This window comes from Labeo rohita, chromosome 16 (genome assembly GCF_022985175.1).
Source record: "Labeo rohita strain BAU-BD-2019 chromosome 16, IGBB_LRoh.1.0, whole genome shotgun sequence".
NCBI lineage: Eukaryota > Metazoa > Chordata > Actinopteri > Cypriniformes > Cyprinidae > Labeo > Labeo rohita.
Window position 1 is genome coordinate 30,029,516 of NC_066884.1, and position 18,931 is coordinate 30,048,446.

General features: G+C 36.3%; 1 protein-coding gene across 4 annotated transcripts in view; it reads right to left on the bottom strand.

The window, feature by feature from the left end:
• Positions 1 to 18,931, bottom strand: part of adcy2a (adenylate cyclase 2a) — a 124,534-nt gene that overhangs the window by 39,762 nt on the left and 65,841 nt on the right. For 2 of the 4 annotated variants that reach the window (XM_051132400.1, XM_051132397.1), the window contains exon 3: positions 5,313 to 5,474. The exons of 1 other annotated variant lie outside the window; for it this stretch is intronic. In XM_051132400.1, the coding sequence (XP_050988357.1) occupies positions 5,313 to 5,474 (162 nt within the window). The remainder of the gene's footprint in view (positions 1 to 5,312; positions 5,475 to 18,931) is intronic. One more of the 4 variants, XM_051132398.1, reaches the window with a different exon arrangement.

Sequence of the window (18,931 nt, forward strand, 5' to 3'; positions counted from 1 at the left end):
TTCTTTCTTTATTTGTTTGTTTGTTTGCTTGTTCGACAAAATAATAATAAAAAAGTTTATTTAAAAGTAGTATTTTTTTTTTTTTTTTGTCACAACTGTTGTGTAGAGTAGTCCAACCATACTGATTTTCTCTTCCTTATACAGTGAACTGTAGGATATGTGACATAATATTGAATAGTAAATGAATGAATGAATGAAAGATTCTGTTGATAATGTTTATGCATGAATGCATTAAATTCCTCTGTTTGCTTGGGTTCACTCTTGTACCTTGTTCAGCTGTATTGTAAGATATCATTATAAACCTGGGGTGCTTATGGATGGCCACAGTCCAGCAGAGTTCGACCAGCTAATCAAGCTCTTCAGAGTCACTAGAAAGTTCCAGGCAAAAGAAAGTGTGTAAGAGTTGGTTGGAGCTAAATTCTGCAGAACATTGGCCCTCCAGGAGCAGGATTGGACATCCCTGTTATAGACAGAGAAGAAGCAAAATTGATCCCTTTTTCGCCGTACTGAATCTTAGATGTTGCATGAGAAACTAAAGTTATTCATCATGCACTTACATTGAGTGCAATGTACAATAATTTTTTTTTTTCATTTCACAGTGAAGTGTGTTGGCTAGAGACACAGCAGTGATACAGGAACTCAGTAACATATAATCTCTAAATTATCATTATTTGCTACCTATTAGATTGTGTTTTATAAACGTCTACACCTACCCCAACCCTAAACCTGCCCCTTACAATAATGCAAATGTAGCAATTACTGTTGTTCAGTGTGACAGAAATTCAGAAATATTGATGTGCATGTGTCAAGTAGCCGCAGCTGTATTCTATCTAGTCTTAACCTTGCCTTAAACATGAACATAAACTTGGACTAGACAAACTCACTAACAGTGGTACAGGGAACAGAAAATACACTTCAACATAAAAAGTCCTTAAACACAGGGTAGACAGGGTAGAACAAACGGAAACATACTGCAGGTTTTGCAGAAATGTAGGCAGCGTCATGTATTTCCAACGAGCCTGGGTTGACCATTCCTGAAAGATTTTTTTCTTTCTTTTTCCCTAACAAAATTCAATTATACAAATGCTATAGCACACTAATATACCTGAAGATGCCATATTGGTTGTTTGTTGTAAGATGTATTTAATGATTGCTTGATTGCTTGTTTGTTTGTTTGTTAATTTATTATTATTATTTTTATAATTTATTGTTAAACTTAATTATAAAATGTCAAATGAATTTAAAATCCACTTGACTCAATAATCTAAGAAAGTCCTCACACATATATCAATTGAATGGACATGATACCTCTGAGTTTAGACATTATCACTTTTCCATATTGCTGCAAGGTTTATATTTCTGAGTGTAACTCAAAGGAAGACAGAAATGAAGAGGGTCTACAGATTATTTGCAATTAAATGAAATGGGGATTCTATAGTATCCATACATAAACCCATTCATCATTTGAATTGTACTGCTGTCCTCCCATTCAACACCCAGTTGAACCTGTGGCTCTACCATCCTCATTACACACTATAGTGCATGAATTGTTATTTGCAGAGGGCCTGACAGGGAAACGCTAAACTATAATGAAATTTAACCCTGCTTTTCAGCCAGTGACACCAAGATCCGATCCAATCAACTCACACTAAGCATCACTGAGTCAGAACACTGTCACAGCTAACACAATACAGACAAAACTGCAATTCTAATTAAGCACCTGAAAGCATCAGACAAAATAGAAGATTTTAGAAACAGCAAATTTGAAAAAGGTTGAGAGGTCATTAGGAAAGGTATTCAGGCATTCCGTCTGTATCTGATTCAGACCTCCCAGCATTGAATGTTCCCAGCATTAAAACAATAGTCTAGTAGACTTTCAGTTATGTGAATTTTGACATTGTAATTAACAGTCAGACGCATAAAAGGCTAAATCGGGGATCTACCCAGAATAACAGCTGCTTCTCTATTCTCATTATATAATGCTTTGAAAACAATAAGAAAAACAAAATAATGAATTGTATTCTGTTTCATCAAAAATGTGTTAACCTAAAAATGAAGTCTGATATTATTTATAATCCATAATTTATACCCTAATCAAATCAAGACAAACTGACTATATGCCCCAAACCCTCATTCTAAAGGATATGTGAATAGGGGCAAACATGCTTCACTGAATCAAAATATTTACTGTCATTTATCTATGTTTAAGAGCTGGGATGTGAATTATTATTTCATGTAATACGTTTATAATGAACTAGCCGACACACACATCAAGCATAAAGAAAAGTAATGTGACACTTTGCTCTTGCAATTAGCAGTTCTACCAAAAATGGCTTTGGGTGCAGTGGTTGGGATGCTGACTGGAAGGGCTGGCAGAAAGATCACACATACTGCAGAGATTCTAGCACAGTTTTGTGTAAGAGCCCTTCCACCCTGGCGCCCAAAGGGGCAAAAATCTGTTCTTTCACAGTTAGTATGCTAACACCTCACAGAGCAGGACAGAGTCACGCCTTTTCTCTATATCAGAAAACAACAAACCTTGTCCAATGTGAATGCGTTTACTTACACTTAGGACTATGCAGTTATTAAGTTCAAAATACCCTAATATTGTTTATATTATATTATCGTTTATTAAAACAAAGTCACATCACAAACAGATGTATGCATTTAAATTTTGTATTATTATTTATTTATTTTTACATATTTTCAAATGAAATGAAACAATACATATATATTACATATCTGGGAATTGCAAAAGTATGTGAATCTCTAGGATTAGCAGGTAATTTGAAGGTGAAATTAGAGTCAATCAGTCTGTGTCCTATTTTATCTAAAGAACAGGGATGTATTAAAGTCTGATCATGTTTGTGGAAGCGAATCTTGGAACGAACAAAGAAGATTTCAGAGAAAAATATTTGTTGTTGCTCGTCAGGCTGCACTCTCAAAAAAATAAAAGGTACAAAACTGTACCTTTTAAGGTACCCACAAGGGTACAATTTTGTACACATTTTGGGTACATAATTGTACCCTAAGGACCTATTGTGTACCTTTAAAGGTACCATTATATGTTTTGTTCCCCTAGGATTTCTTTCTGACTGTGTGAAAAAGGTTACAAAACCATCTCTAAAGAGTTTGAACTTCCCAATTCCACAGTCAGACAGACTGTGTACAAATGGAGAAAATTCAAGACCACTGTTACCCTCCCCAGGAGTGATCAACCAAAAAATGATCACTCCAAAGCAAGATTTAATAATAGTCTGTGAGGTTGCAAAGAATCCCAGGGCAACTTCTAAGCAACGTAGACCTTTCTCACATTGGCTAATGATAAAGTTCATAAGTCCACCATCTGGAGAACACTGAACAACATATGCATCGCAGAGCTGCAAGGAGAAAGCCACAGCTCTCCAGAAAAAAATAAAGAAATAAAATAAAATAATAAATAAATCACCTGCCCATCTGCAGTTTGAAAAAGATCATGTGGACAAGCCAGAAAACTATTAGATTGTGAATGGATGAGGCCAAAATACAATTTTGGTTTAAATGAGAAGTGTCATATTTGAAGAAAGGAAAACACTGCATTCCAGCATAAGAACTTCATCCCATCTGTGAAACATGGTGGTGGTAGTATCATGGTTTGGGCCTTTATTGCTGCATCTAAGCCAGAACAGCTTGCCATCATTGATGGAACAATGAATTCTAAATTATACCAGCAAATTCTGAAGGAAAATGTCAGGACATCTGTTTGAGAACTGAATCTCAAGAGAAAGTAGGACATGCAGCAAGACAATGACTCAAAGCACACAAGTTGTTCTGCCAAAGAATGATTAAAGAAGAACACAGTTTTTTTTTTTGGAATGGCTGGGTCAATGTCCGGACCTGAAGCAAGTTCATAGGAGGAAAGTGATAGCTGAAGTGATATTGTACTAAGGAATGGGCTAAAATTCCAACAAGCCACTGTGCAGGACTAATCAGCAATTTCAAGAAACATTTAGCTGCAGTTATTGTTGTTGTTAAGCATTCTTTTCCAACCATTAGTACAATTCTGATGAATAAATTCTATAATAAATGATAGTAATGATAGTTTAATTAATAATAAGCAATAATAATTTACACATAGGATTTTACTTATCACTTATCATCTCCACAAGTCTATATGATATGCACAAAACTGCTAGGGAAGCATATTAATGTCTTTCTCATCGTACTGCAAATCCACAGTTTGCCAAAATGCCTCTCAGTCCTGTGCCTGGGGCATTCCAGATGTTAGAGAATGCACAGCTTTCAAGACTCTGTCTACTCAGGACCAAAAGGCATAGCATAAAAGGGAGTGAAAGAAATCGAGACAATGTGAGAAATAAGGAGTAGAAACAGCATTTGGCAATTGTGAGTATAGTCAGGTATAGCTCTTTTTGAGTAGTCTAAGGCAGTACGGAACATTTGTTCTGAATGCAAGAAATGGACACTGGAAAAAGAACATTCAATTACTTTTTATATACATATTAAGGGTTACTGTATATGGCATTCACAGAAATTGGCTTTTACAGAAAGGTCATTTTTGCTTGTTACGTTTGCTACGTGTTTGTTTGAACTAAGATGGGAGGAAGTTAACCTCCGGAATTTTCTAAACAAGTAGTCAGATCGAAAATAAAATATTCGATGAGTAATGTGGTCCACAACAAGGTAAATGAGGAGAGATTAATACAAAATTAATACAGACAATTTGAATTTGATGTATGGAATATGAAAATGCCTAAATAAGGAACATTATACTAAGGTAAGGTCAGTCTCATCTACTATTTACAGATAGTTATGTTTACATAGTGAACAAATGTTTCCATTTTCTGGGGACACCCCTGGCTTGTCCTCAGTTGGAGCTGTCCTCAGAAATTCTTACCATGTTCCCACAAAGTGTAATGAATACTGTGTGTGTTGATAACTGAATATATTTTCAAAATATATGGTGCACGATATACCATAGTTCACCACAACACTACATTCATCATCATCAGAATACACAAAACTGAAATTAAGACTGATACCAACTCAGAAATTTGTATGAATTTTCCATGAATATCAATTTTCAACACCATCAGACTAATGATGCATAGCTTTCCGAATATTAATATGAGCATTCAAATTATAAATCACAAAAGTCTATGATTTAATAATCATGCGTGATTGTACTCAGATACATGCACAGTCACAAGCAATGGTTCTTCTCAACAGACAAGGCAAACTTCAACAGCTGCCGCACAGGGTAAAGCTCACAGCTCTTGGCAAGCACATAGCCAGACAGATGGGAGAGCACTGACCTGCCATACCAGGGGCTCCACGTGGTCGACTGTAGAGGATAGGCAGACACTAAGAACGACAGTATGAGAGGACGCGGTGAGCACGCTGGCTATGATGGCATCTCTCATTGAGAAGGGAAGCATGGTGTATACCACAAAGATGATGAACAAGAAGAAAGACACCTAGAATTAGAATAAGCAGAACAAGAAACAGTGAAACATTATGACAGAATCTTTTGGTTATCAGCAGTTTTTTTTTTTTTTTTTAAAAAAGGTTGAACTCTGCTCTCAGTTTTATAATTCTGTTTTATAATTACAACATAATTACCACATTGGTAATTGGTAATAATAATAATAATAATAATAATAGTAATGGTTCAGAATGTTGTCTTTTATTTTGTGCTAAATTTTGCTGAATAACTTTTAAACACTTTTTGTGACAATTTAACTCATATGGCCCACTATGGTAGTGTGTGTTCATTGAACTGTATCTTTTTTCCTTGCAATAACAATGGAAATGTTCAAATGCTTAATGACAGGCAAGACTTAGTTGCACTGAAAAAAAAAAAAAGAAATCCACAGTACACATCCTCAGCCTAAGCAAAAGCTTTACTCTTCACCACAGTAATTCAAACACTTTTAAATCCCAACATAATTGAACATTGAACACTATAATGTTCCCTCTTTTCCCATCTTTCTCAAAAGCACAAATAAACAAACAAACAATAACTAAATACATTAATAAATAAATAAATAAATACATACATACATACATATATACATACATAAATAAACAAAATTCAATTTCAACATTTTTACTGTTCCCAAGTCCAGTGCATAACATGCTGAGAACTACAGGTTTAGTTCTATTCACTAATAATTTTGTACTTGATCTAGTGAGACTACATTAATTAAAATTAATCAGCAGAACATTATCAGTCTCTTGTTCTCTGACTTGTGGGTGAAAGGCTGTCAAGAACAATGATTCAAATTATATTTAGCTTCACTGTGTTGGTTTAACTGTTATAATATAATTTTGTTTATACCAATACAGCAGTGACACCTGCATACTAAAAACTTTAGGATTATCAGGATTAGGATTATAAGGATGTACATATACAGCTGCAAGTAGAGTTGGGTAATCAGTTGAAAAAGTAAATTATTTATTAATTAATTTATTTATTATTTAAACACGCAAAACAGAAAAAAAAATGCATTTTGAATCACATAAATAATGACTGTTTTCAATCCAAAAAGCCAAATTTGACCAAAAAAAAAAAGTTAAGCAGATTGCATCACTGGATATTACTCTTTAGCTACTTACATCTTAAATCACACGCTTTGCTGAAATTTCTGTGAATAGTTATCTTTTTGGTAACACTTTTCAATACGTGTGCACAAATACGCATTAATTCATGCTTAATTAATGCACAGATAATCACGAGTTAATGTATAATTCATGAAGAACTAAAACATTTATTAATGATTACTACATCAGCAACTAATGAACATTCTATATGATTCATAGATTAAGTAATCAATAAATTGCTATTAGTTAAATGTGTCATAATGTATTAATTCCCTAATAACTTATTTTATTAACTATTCATATGTTACTTATTTTATTCAAATTTATATGTTAATTACCACAGTGGTCAAAGCTATGTACTTCAACTTTCAGTTTTCTGCTTTAAATATGTATGTTGTAATATATGTTGTGACTTTACTTGCCGAGGCACAGAACTATTAACTAATTGTTAAGTGATATGTCATTGTGATTATGGATATAGAATTAGTTAGTCATGTGCCTCAATGAGTTGGATCTGTGCATTTTCATGTGTTGATGCATTTTAACTTCCAGTTAATTAATCATTAGCAAATGATTTGCAAAGATATCATTATGTTACATGACTTTACTTGTTGAGGCACATGACTAACTAACACAATGACATATTACTTAACAATTAGTTAATAGTTCTGTGCCTCAACAAGTAAAGTCATAACATAATGATATCTTTGCAAATCATTTGCTAATGATTAATTAAAGCGGAGAACTGGGAGATGGAATGTGTGGCTTCAACCCACTGTGGTAATTAACACATGAATTTACACAATTAAGTTAATAAAATAAGTTATTAGGGAATTAATACATTATGACACAAGTGCCCTTTTCCAATTGTTGGGGGGACATGTCACCCTCAGTGTCTATGTTGGTTATGACCTTACAACAAATTACAAATTGTAATCAGCTTATGTTTTTATTTCTCTACTCAACTTATGTTGTTATTTCTCCACTTAACGAAGCATTACACCCAGCATCACATTGCAATGAGCTGCCTTCATCTGTTGCACTAAATGCACAATTTCAGACATGAAAGGCTACTGCAGAGTTTAGCTCCAACCCTCATCAAATTTACCTAACTGACATTTTTCTAGTTATTATTAGCTTGCTCTGGTGTTGTCATATATCCATGACCCTAAAATGAATTACAAGTATTTGTTTAAAACTGTAAATATGTATCAGACTGCTTTGGAAACTATACTTCAGAGTTCTCTAGTGGCCTTTAAAGGTGTCATGAAATACAAAAATCAAACTGTTCTTGTTATTTACACATATGAGTACTTTGCAATAAAATATACTGCAAGTTCCAGAACTCAAAGCCAACTACCCAGTTTAAAATATGAATTACTGCTTTTTACCATTCCAAAACACCAGGATTTGAAATTGGGACATCCCGAATTTCCCTCAACAAGCCCCTTGCATCATTGTCATGAGTAATCAAAGAGGTGTGGCACAGCAGAAGTATGCACTGAGGATGCATATCGGCTGCAAAGGGGGCATTTACAAGCACAAAGCTAAAATGACAAATTGGACACCATTCAGTCTTATGAACTTAACGGGCACATGCAAGCAGCAGCAAGACTGCAAGTGTACATGAAGTGTGTCGTTTGGGACAGGGCCTATTTCAGTCATACAACTACAGCTCTCACGTCTTTGAATAGGAAATCAAAAAACCAAAGCTGTTCACCAAGCTGACAACTGTCTCATAAATTTTGTTTCTTAGGCTCAGATAGCATTAAAAAAGCTTATTTAGGCTAGATTACCTAATGCACATGTACGGTCCTTAGTGTGTGTCTCATGACAGTGACTGTTATACAGAGCTTCTAATGGCAGATGCAGTGCTGCGATGACTTTTCCAATTAGCAGCTGGCTAATTTTATTTAGAAGGCGTGACTATTTCGCCATGTTGCACCAAAACTCTCTTTATTATCCATGAAACAGTTTTCAGTGCTCAAGCCCAGAGAGTCATATTTACATTTTGCTGTCACTGTGTTAGTTATGATAAAAGTATTCATGAAATCGAGTATCTGTGTAAACTTGCATTGCTTACTAATTGAACCACCTAACCAATGACATTCCCTATGAAATCATCTCTGACATTAAGCCTTACTGAATGAAGATTATTTTGTTGACCAACAAAGTAAAAATAATAGAAAACATGGACTGAAAATACAGGCATTGTCAACTGTCATTAGATAACAGGGATGTGCAAGCCGTTTTTCCCTCCAGTGCTGTGCACTTTTGGTTCAGTGATATGGAGTATGACTTCAGTTTTTTTTTTCTTTTTTTTTTTCTCTTTTTTTCTGGTGGTGTAATATTGCACCATATTCAAAACGTCAAGCAACATAAGCCACTGCTGTATGTGCACGTGTAAGACCACTATGATCTCATTCAGACTTGTTCCCACTCACTGCTTCTATTTCCACTTAGTTATAGACATCACTGAGGTAAGATAAAAAAAAAAGACTACATATATTGTAGATTAACAATAATTAGCAAATCAATTTTTAACAAATAATAATTAACTAAATTAATAATAATTAATTAATAATTAACAAAAAAATGTCTTTAGTGCTTGAGCAGATCATTCTAATTTTAAAAGTAATGATTATTGAATATTATAATATCTTAATCTTAAAAGTTTTATTGGAATGTTGTTGTTTTTTTCTTCATACAGATCAGACGATTCCTATCTTAAAAATGCCTGCAGAGTTATCTTTACATCAGAGTGCTTTAGATTTCTCAAATGGAACCAAGAACTATTTTACACTTTGCACTGACCAGCCTGCAGCTCCTTTATTCTGGTCAGGTCACTGTACATTTTGTTTTTTTCTGGGTGTCTTTGCCAGTGTCACTGTACTTCGGGAACTTTGTCAAAGAAATCGACAAACCATCTCTACTAATGACTTCTTTGTGTTTAATCTGACCATCATTGATCTTGTTTTCCTATGCGTTTTGCCTTTCGGTGTCTGTAACTACATGCTATTGCACAACACACAATTTGAATGGTTTAATAATTTCACATATTCACTACCCATATGTGGCAGACCTCTCTTCATGGCTTGTGTCTGTGGAGATTATTATTTTGCTGTGGTTCATCCCATTATCTACATGACCAACAGAAGAACTGTCATTATCAGGAAAGTAATTGCTGTGACAATATGGTTGTTTATTGTTTGTTTTGGATGTCTTGTAGTCATATATCCTTGGGTTTTTACATCCACTTTTACATCTATAGCTCTGTTCATTTCTCTGCCTGTGATTGGGTTTTTGTGACGTCTCAGTTTTACAAGCTTTGAAAAAACCTGATCCTTCAGGAAAAAGTAATATACATCCCCAAAAGAAGAGAGCCCTGCGTACCATTATTAACAGTTTTGTCTTGACTTTTACCGCATATCTCCCACCAGCACTTATCTTTTCATTTGGACACAATTTACCACTGAGTTTTGATGTATACTACTGTACTTTAATATTCATTGCAATAAGTTCCATTGTTGCAGGATGTGTCATTATGCCAGTTCTATATCTGGACAGTATAGGTCAGCTCAAAGTACAAAATATTATAAAAAAGATAAAAATGGGGAGATGAAAATGGAATGTAAATGGATTTTTTTTTTTTTTTTTTACCTAGTATCTAATTTGTCTATGGTTTTACAATTATAATTATAGCCATTACTGAAATTGTATGAAAATATTTCACATACAAATGGTTAAGGGTTAACAGGCATATAATCGAATCTATAGAGCCTAGAGACACTTGTTTATAAGTATCATGCACATGGTAATATTTTACTTGTATATTCTACAATCATATACTGCAAATTCAAATGCTAAATGTCAATTTTGGTGAATTACTGTCCTTTATTCATGTAAATAATGATTAATTTCTCATGAATCATTATACTCTTACTTATACTCACACTTATAAGTCTTAAGTGTCCAAAACTACTGTAAATTGTTTTGTTAAATAAAGTGAGACAAACTGAACAAGGAAAACTGAAAGTTTTGTCATCATTAACTCAACCTCATGTCATTTTAAACCTGTATGAACACAAAAGAAGATATATATCTGTCTCAACCTAATAAAGTTTCCCAAGGTGTTTACGAAGAACAATAAAATAGTAAAATATCATTAATAAATATAAAAAATACATTAGCTAAGAATTAAAAGATTTAGCTAATCAAAAGATCAGAATTAGAAGGGCACCTTCTAAAAGCAACCTACTTATTACTTTTCTTCCCTTGAAATCAAAAATTATGACTTCATGTTGCATTGTTGTATCAATAGAAAGGAAATTATAATAAGAAAAACAAACTTCCAAGTGCCAAACCAAAGGGAACATTAATCACTATAATGGTAAGTAAAAAAAAAAAAAAAAAAAAAAAAATAAATAAATAAAATAAGACACACAAACAACATTTTTCGAAAATCAACATCAATTTATGAAGTCAGCTTATGTGATGTTCTCTCAAATATATAGTTGTATTGAAACAACATTCAAGATGACTTTGGGAAATGAGTGAATGTAACTAGTGAAAAATAACTGCAGATTAACAATTGCCACCTCAAAAAAATTATTTTCTTCTTCTTCTGTTGTTATTTTGCAAATTAGCAACATATTAGTGCACTGCTGCCTCTCACTGGTTTATTAATGTCATTGGTTCCTTTGTGGCTACTTAAATATTTTAAGTAAGCGTCACTCAAAGTAGTAAGTAAATTGTTTTACTCGCTTGAAAGTAGCTGTAACTTAATAAAACCTAGCAAGTATAGCAACTAAGTAAAGATAACTAATTATATCTAAGTAAGGTAAACTATTGGATTTTACAGTGCATCTGGGGGTACATATAGTCGCATGTGGTCTTTTCTGTCCCCCTGTAAACTGCTAGCATCTAAGAGACTGTTCCACAGGTGTGTGTGAAATATTGTTTACCGTTCATCAAACAAGCATGAAAACATTGTTTAAACACTTTCTAAAACAGATCTGCTTATTTAGTTTTTACAAAACAATCTTTAAAATACAGCATCCTTAAAAAAGGATGTCCAAGTCTATAAGTATCATTTTGCTACATACCTCTCCAGTTACAATCCATTCTCACATCAAAGCATCTAAAACTAAATCAAAAGTGCCTTTACATTTTCAGAAAAAAAGGTACAGTGCTGTCACTAGGGCATTACCCTAAAGTGCAAAGCTAAATGCAAAGCTAAATGAAGAATGGTGCATCTTTTTCGTATAATTATGTCATTATGACACATATTTTGGGATATAACTTAATCACCCACATAATGAATAATTTTATTTACATTATACTGTTTAGACATTTTGAGCACCTAACCTGACCCCTACCCCTAAAAATAACCATCTGTCAGAATTAAACAATATAAAAAAAACATTATATAATGCAGATACAAATACAATCACAATTTATTAAAAATTATAAATATTCCAAATCCAAATGAGACCAAACGATTGCTTTGTGTGAGGAACAGTCCTCTCCATCCATCTCTCCACTGTTACGCTCATATCACAAAAACTTTCAAAAATCGATGGCTGAAAAAGCATTACGTCAGCTGCTATTTTGAAATGTCATTAGCTCTTGTGTGTCTCGTGACCAATTGTGTCATGGTAGATTTCAGATTTATGGATCATTTTCAGCAATTAAAAGCTTACATTTCACTTTGTTCCTTATATAAAGATACTGAATGGCTTTGGAAGATTAGGAATAGAGCACGTCATTTGTAATGATGTATGTATGTATGCATGTACTTATTCATTTATTTATTTATTTTTATTGTTTGTTTTTTTTCTTGTTCAGTTTTTGCATTAAATATCTCTGACAGTAGTTTTATTTGTTGATACATATATAAAATATATATTAAATTATATATAAAGCAATGAAAGCAATAGCGTTCCTAGTTCCAATCATGTGAAACATGAGTCATGATAAAAGAGCTTAAAGACTTGAAGAAGCATGCTAAAATGTCATGATTGTTTCAGTAGATGTGTTTTTATCTCACATAGACAGTAGTCTTTATTTTATGTTGTAATTGTAGTTTATTTAGTAGTACTTTATTTTTAAATGCTACAGGGCATTAACTTTTTACCATCACTCATTGCATTTAATTTCTGAACTACTGCAACATGTACAGTACAACAACCAGTGTAATGAAACAATGATAGATCCACATTCATTTTTCTTTTTTCTGTTCTTTTTTTTAACAATTATTTTTATTGAATAGTCATTTCAGAATGGTACAAAATACAACATATTATTTTAGACTCTAGCCATACCCCCCCACCCACCAACCCACCAGGTAGACTTATACTGTGCTGAGGAAATACAAGAGATTGTAGTGGAGAAAGGTACAGAGTGTAATACTTAATCACAAGAAAAATAAAAACTATACATAAATACAAAATAAACTGTGCATCAAAAAGAAGAAACAAAAGATTTAACAGTGTCAGTGTCAAAGTTTTTGTTTTTGCTCCATGAATGCAAGCTGTTGATAATTCCAAAGAGACAATGTCAAGCAAAGATAAGCCCCATACACGTCTGGTCATTAAAAGAGGAGGAATCCAGAGACTGACTAGCATTTTCTTTGCAGCAGTGAGAGCAGATAAGAGTAAGTTTCTCTGTTGCGCTGACAGAGCCAATCCAGAAAAAATATTTAAGAAGAGAAGATCTGGAGTCAAAACCACATCCTTTTCTAATAAGAATGATATGTCATGAGCAAGCTGAGACCAGAAAAGAGAAAGTGCAGAGCATTCCCCAAAAAAATGTAAATATGTGCCGAGGGCCCTCTGCGGACATAGACTGCAATTTGGGGAAGGTGACACATGCATATAGAAGCATTTTTAAGGGGACAGATAGAGTCTATGTAGTAATTTCCAGTGGATCATCTGATGATTTGGGTTTTTTGAGAATGATGTAATTGTCTCCCAAATTTTACCAGAAAATAAAATTTGTATGCCACTGATATCCTTAGACCAGACAGTTGTTATGGATAATGGTTTGTATGAGTTTTTGAGGAGAAAAGAGTAAATATATGAAGCAGAGATAACAGAATTATCAGTGGGAAGAATTACTTTCTGCAAGGGATGTACAGGCAATTGTGCATCCCAGGGGACTCCATATGCGTGAAGCGCTGACCTAATACAAAGATACATAAAAAAGGAGGTTCCTGATAAATTAAAAAGAGCCTTAATGTCTTGAAAAATTTAATTTCAGGCCTTTATCATCATAAATGTCACCAAAAGGAATTCTCTTTAAATTTAATCCATTGTGGACAGTAAAATGGGGATTTGCCTGCTAAAAAAATTATTATTATGGAACAAAGGTGAATGACGATGCCACCTCAAATTTGGCTCTATCTTTCTGACCACCGTTCTCCAAGTAGAAATAAAATGTGTAATAATGGGGTCAAAACGAACTTTACATTGTCTAAGTGAGACACCAGAAAAAACCAAAAGCTTTAAATTGTGAGAAGAAACAAGAGATTCTTCAATAGCCCACCATGAGGTTGACACATTTGGTTTAAACCAGGTTGACAGTGCACGGAGAGTAAAGGAGTCAGCATATAATTTAAAATTTGGAAAGGACCAGCCTCCATCTGATCTGCTACTCTGTAAAGTAGATCATTTAATTCATGGGCGTTTACCATTCCAAATACAATGAGATATTACTGAATTGAGTTTTTTTTTCCAATAGCCAGCAGGTGCGGGTAAAGGAATCATAGAGGAAAAGAAATGTACGCGAGGAAGGATGTTCATTTTAACAACAGATTCTTGCATGGAAAGAAGTAGGAAGATGCGTCCAATTTGCAAGATCTGAGGTGACTCTAGCCAGATTGTTATTCAAATTTTTTGAAACAATATCCTGCAGGGATGGATAGATATCTACACCTAAGTATTTGAAGGAATGCACCACCGGAATAAAACCAGAAAGTGTCACAGACCCAACACAAAAATTGAGTGGGAGCAGATATGACTTTGTCCAATTAATTTTGTACCCTGATAGGGTACCAAACTGATTAAATAAATTAAAAACGTGGGGAACTAATAGAACTGGATCGTCTAAGAAAAGCAATATGTCATCTGCAAATAAAAATGTGATATAAAGTGTTCCTAACCGATATAGGAAGTATAAGTTCAGACTGACGTACAGCTTGAGAAAGAGTTTCTAGAGACAAAGCAAACAGTAAAGGTGAAAGAGGACAACCCTGGTGGGTGCCTCTTCCAATTGGAAATGACTGTGAACTTATCTGGCCAGTAAGAATGGTAGCTGAGGGATTAGCATAGAGGATTTTAATCATATTTATAAAATTAGAGCTAAAGCCTAGGTGATCTAGCACTGCCCACAAATAGTTCCACTCCAAATGGTCGAATGCTTTCATTGCATCTAGAGAGAGTATAGCAGAGGGAGAAGTCAATTGTTCAGATGAGGAAATAATGTGAAGTAGTCTTCGCAGATTATCTGAAGCAGAGTGAGATTTAATAAACCCTGTTTGATCATGATTGACAAGTTTAGTCATATAGCCTTCTAGGCGGCAGGCTAAAACTTTTGCATAAATTTTAACATCTGTACCAATTAGAGAGAGTGGGCGGTAACTGGAACATAAAGTAGAGTCTTTATCTTTTTTTAACAGAAGAGATATAATGGCCATGTTCATATTTTGTGGCCCCAAATCGGACCAGAAGGTCGAGTAGAACTCAACTGGTATGCCATCTAGGCCTGGAGATTTCCCCTTACTCATAACTTTGACTAATGATTCTAATTCGATAAGAGATAAGGGTCTAGCTAAAAACTGATTCTGAGTCTGATTCTGACAAAAGTGGAAGATTAAGAGTAGATAAAAAAAAGAAGTATAAGATGTGGGTTCACATTTAGAGTTGGAGCTATATAGTTCACAATAGAAGGAACGAAAAGTGTCGTTTATACTCTTCTGGTCAGTCAGAACCTCACTGGTTTGAGATTTCACCGCTGTCATATTAGCAATTTTTTTATTTTTACGTAGTCTTAGAGCCAGTAAGTGGCTAGGTCTGCTACCTTGAAAATAATTTTGTCTGGATCTCTGAATGAGAAATTCAGCTCCATATCTATATAATGAATTAAGTTCTTTCCTAACAGTTTTAATTTTAGCTGCCATACGATCAGAAAAATTTGGTTTGCCTGTTCTAATGATCGGAGATTGGATTCCAGATCAGAAATTTTATTACGGTGAATTTTCTGGCGAAAGGAAGCATATGAAATTAAAAAATTCCTTATGAAGCCCTTTGTCACCTCCCACAATATCCTTGGATCATCCACCGAGCCTTTATTGATGTCAGTAAATTCACATAGTTTACTTCTAAATTGTCAGGCATTCACCACAGCCACCTCCATCTGCCACACCTCTGGTAGCACCGCCCACTCGTTCATCATCACCCGAATTCTAATCTGTTGCACCTGGACCTCACCGAGCCACGCCCTATTTAAGAGACACTCGCGCATTCACTCATTGTCTGGTCTACTGTTCACATGCTAACTTCCATCTATGCTGTTTCCACGTGGATTGCTACACTGTGCTCTGGAGATCGGTGTGACTCAATACCTGGACTCTGTGTCATCTCAATGCTACAACACCATTCAGTTAAGAACTCTTTATTCTGCTTTTCGCTATGTTGTTCACCAAACAAGCTTGTCAATAAAACATTGGATTGGATTGCCACTCACCTCTCGTCTCCTCCATCTCAGTGTGTGTGTGTGTGTGTGTATGTGACAGAAGACCAGACCGCAAAAACAAAGAAAGATGAGCACCGAAACACCCGCTGCATTTAACTCTCTCACCGAGTTGGTGAATGCCTTGAAGGCGGCATTTCAACCCACACCTGCGCCGCCATCTGCCTCAGGATCTCCCATGGCCATCCCTGCCACGTTTGCGGGCGAGGCGGCTGAGTGTAGCGGTTTCCTTCTTCCGATCAACTTGTTCATCCAGATGCAACCACAAATGTTTCCGTCGGAGAATCCTAAGGTCGCCTTCCTTATCTCATTACTCACTGGTAAGGCCCTACAATGGGCAAAAGCTATTTGGAACTCTGAAAATCCTATCATTCATTCCTATGAACAGTTCATGAACCATTTCTCTGAGGTTTTCAGCACGACCACCGGTACACTTTCCACTTCCGACCAGCTCTTCCGTCTTCAGCAAGGCACTTCTTCAGTGAATGAATACACTCTCCACTTCCGTACGCTGGTGGCAGCTAGCTGGAATGAGACGGCACTGTTGGGAGCCTACAGGCAGGGACTCAACCCGGACATTCGCGCCGCGATGGCTTTGTACGACGACAGTATTGGACTGGAGTCCTTTCTGCAGAGAACCACTCGAGTTTCCCTGCTAGCGGTGGCTGCTAGCTCCCCAGTACCAGAACCCATGCAAATTGACTCAACTCGCCTTTCTCGCGCTGAACGAAATCGCCGCATCACAAATGGGTTATGTCTTTACTGTGGACGACTTGGTCATCATCTCCATACCTGTCCCATCAGACGCCCGATGGTGAGTACCCTTTCCACAGAGGTTGAAACCACCTCTCTTACTCTATTACCCGTGACTTTGCATACTTCTAATTTGTCTATCTGTGTTTCCGCTCTGGTAGACTCTGGATCCTCCGGCAACTTTATCTCCCAGGACTGTTAAATCAGCTTCAACTCTCCCGTTGTCGACATTCACAAGTACTGGCAGTAAAGACTATTCAGGGAGAACCACTGGGGCGTGGGAGGATACGTCATTCTTCACCTTTCGTCACACTACAAGTTGGACTGTTTCACTCGAGGAAATGAGGTTTCTGGTACTGGAGGATTCCACCATCAGTATCATCCTGGGATGCCCGTGGCTACAGCAACATCGTCCTGAACTCAGCCTGGTGACATCATCCACTGGAGTGAACATTGTTTAACCAACTGCCTTGTCAACCTACTTCATTCACCTCCTGTTCCAGTTTACCTTTCATCTACACTATTAGAAAGTCCTGAACCATCCTTCACCCCGGAGATCCCAGCTGAGTACATGGCATTCCAGGATGTATTCAGCAAGCAGCCACCACCCTACCACCACATCGGCCATGGGATTGTGCCATCGAGTTGCTACCTGAGCCCAGCTCCCTGAGGGGCGAGTATATCCTCTGTCCATCCCTGGAACGCCAGGCGTCAGCCCTGCCGCAAGCTAAGTCCCCGCTATATTAGTCCGTTCAAGATCCTGAGGCGGATCAATGATGTCACCTTCCAGCTTCAGCTCCCTCCAAGGTACCGCATACACCCCACTTTCCATGTGTCACTTCTTAAACCCTTCTATCCCTCTGCCACAGAAACCCCGGGAGCTGAAGCGGAACCTCCTCCAGAAGTCCTGGCTCAACCTTCCATCTGCACGGTTCACGAGATCTTGGACTCACTGCGTTGAGGGGGCCACCTAGAATACCTCGTGGATTGGGAGGGGTATGGACCCGAGGAACGATCCTGGGTACCCAGAGATGACATCCTAGATCCCACCTTACTTCTGGACTTCCATAAGGGTAGTAAGGGTAAGGGTGTTGGGAGCCGCCCCTGGAGGAGAGGGAAGTGTCAGGCATTCACCACAGCCACCTCCATCTGCCACACCTCCGGTAGCACCACCCACTCATTCATCACCCGAATTCTAATCTGTTACACCTGGACCTCATTGAGCCACGCCCTATTTAAGAGACACTCGCGCATTCACTCACTGTCTGGTCTACCGTTCACATGCTAACTTCCTTGAACTCTATGCTGTTTCCACACGGACTGCTACATTGTGCTCTGGAGATCGGCATGGCTCAATACCTGGACTCTGTGTCATCTCAACGCTACAACACCATTCAGTTAAGAACTCTTTATTCTGCTTTTCACCATTTTGTTTACCAAACAAGCTTGTCAATAAAACATTGGATTGGATTGCCACTCACCTCTCGTCTCCATCTCTGTGTGTGTATGTGACAAATTGATCACAAACTCATCTTTTAATAAATTAGTATTAAAGCGCCATCTGGGAGCTTCAAGAAATTACTGCTATGGTCTGAAATAAAGGCGAAAGATGTCACTTCAAGTAGCATTGAGGTCAAGAAAGTGGAAACAAAAGTAGTCAATCCGTGAATATGATTTGTCTAGCTGAGAAAAATGTGTTGTGTGGGGTTTTTTTTTTTTTTTTTTTTTTTTTTGGAAGGGTTAAATAATCGCCATGCATCTACTCGTGAAAAAGAGGCTATGCATTGGTTAAGTTGCTCCATAGAAACAGTCGACGTGTAATGCCAAG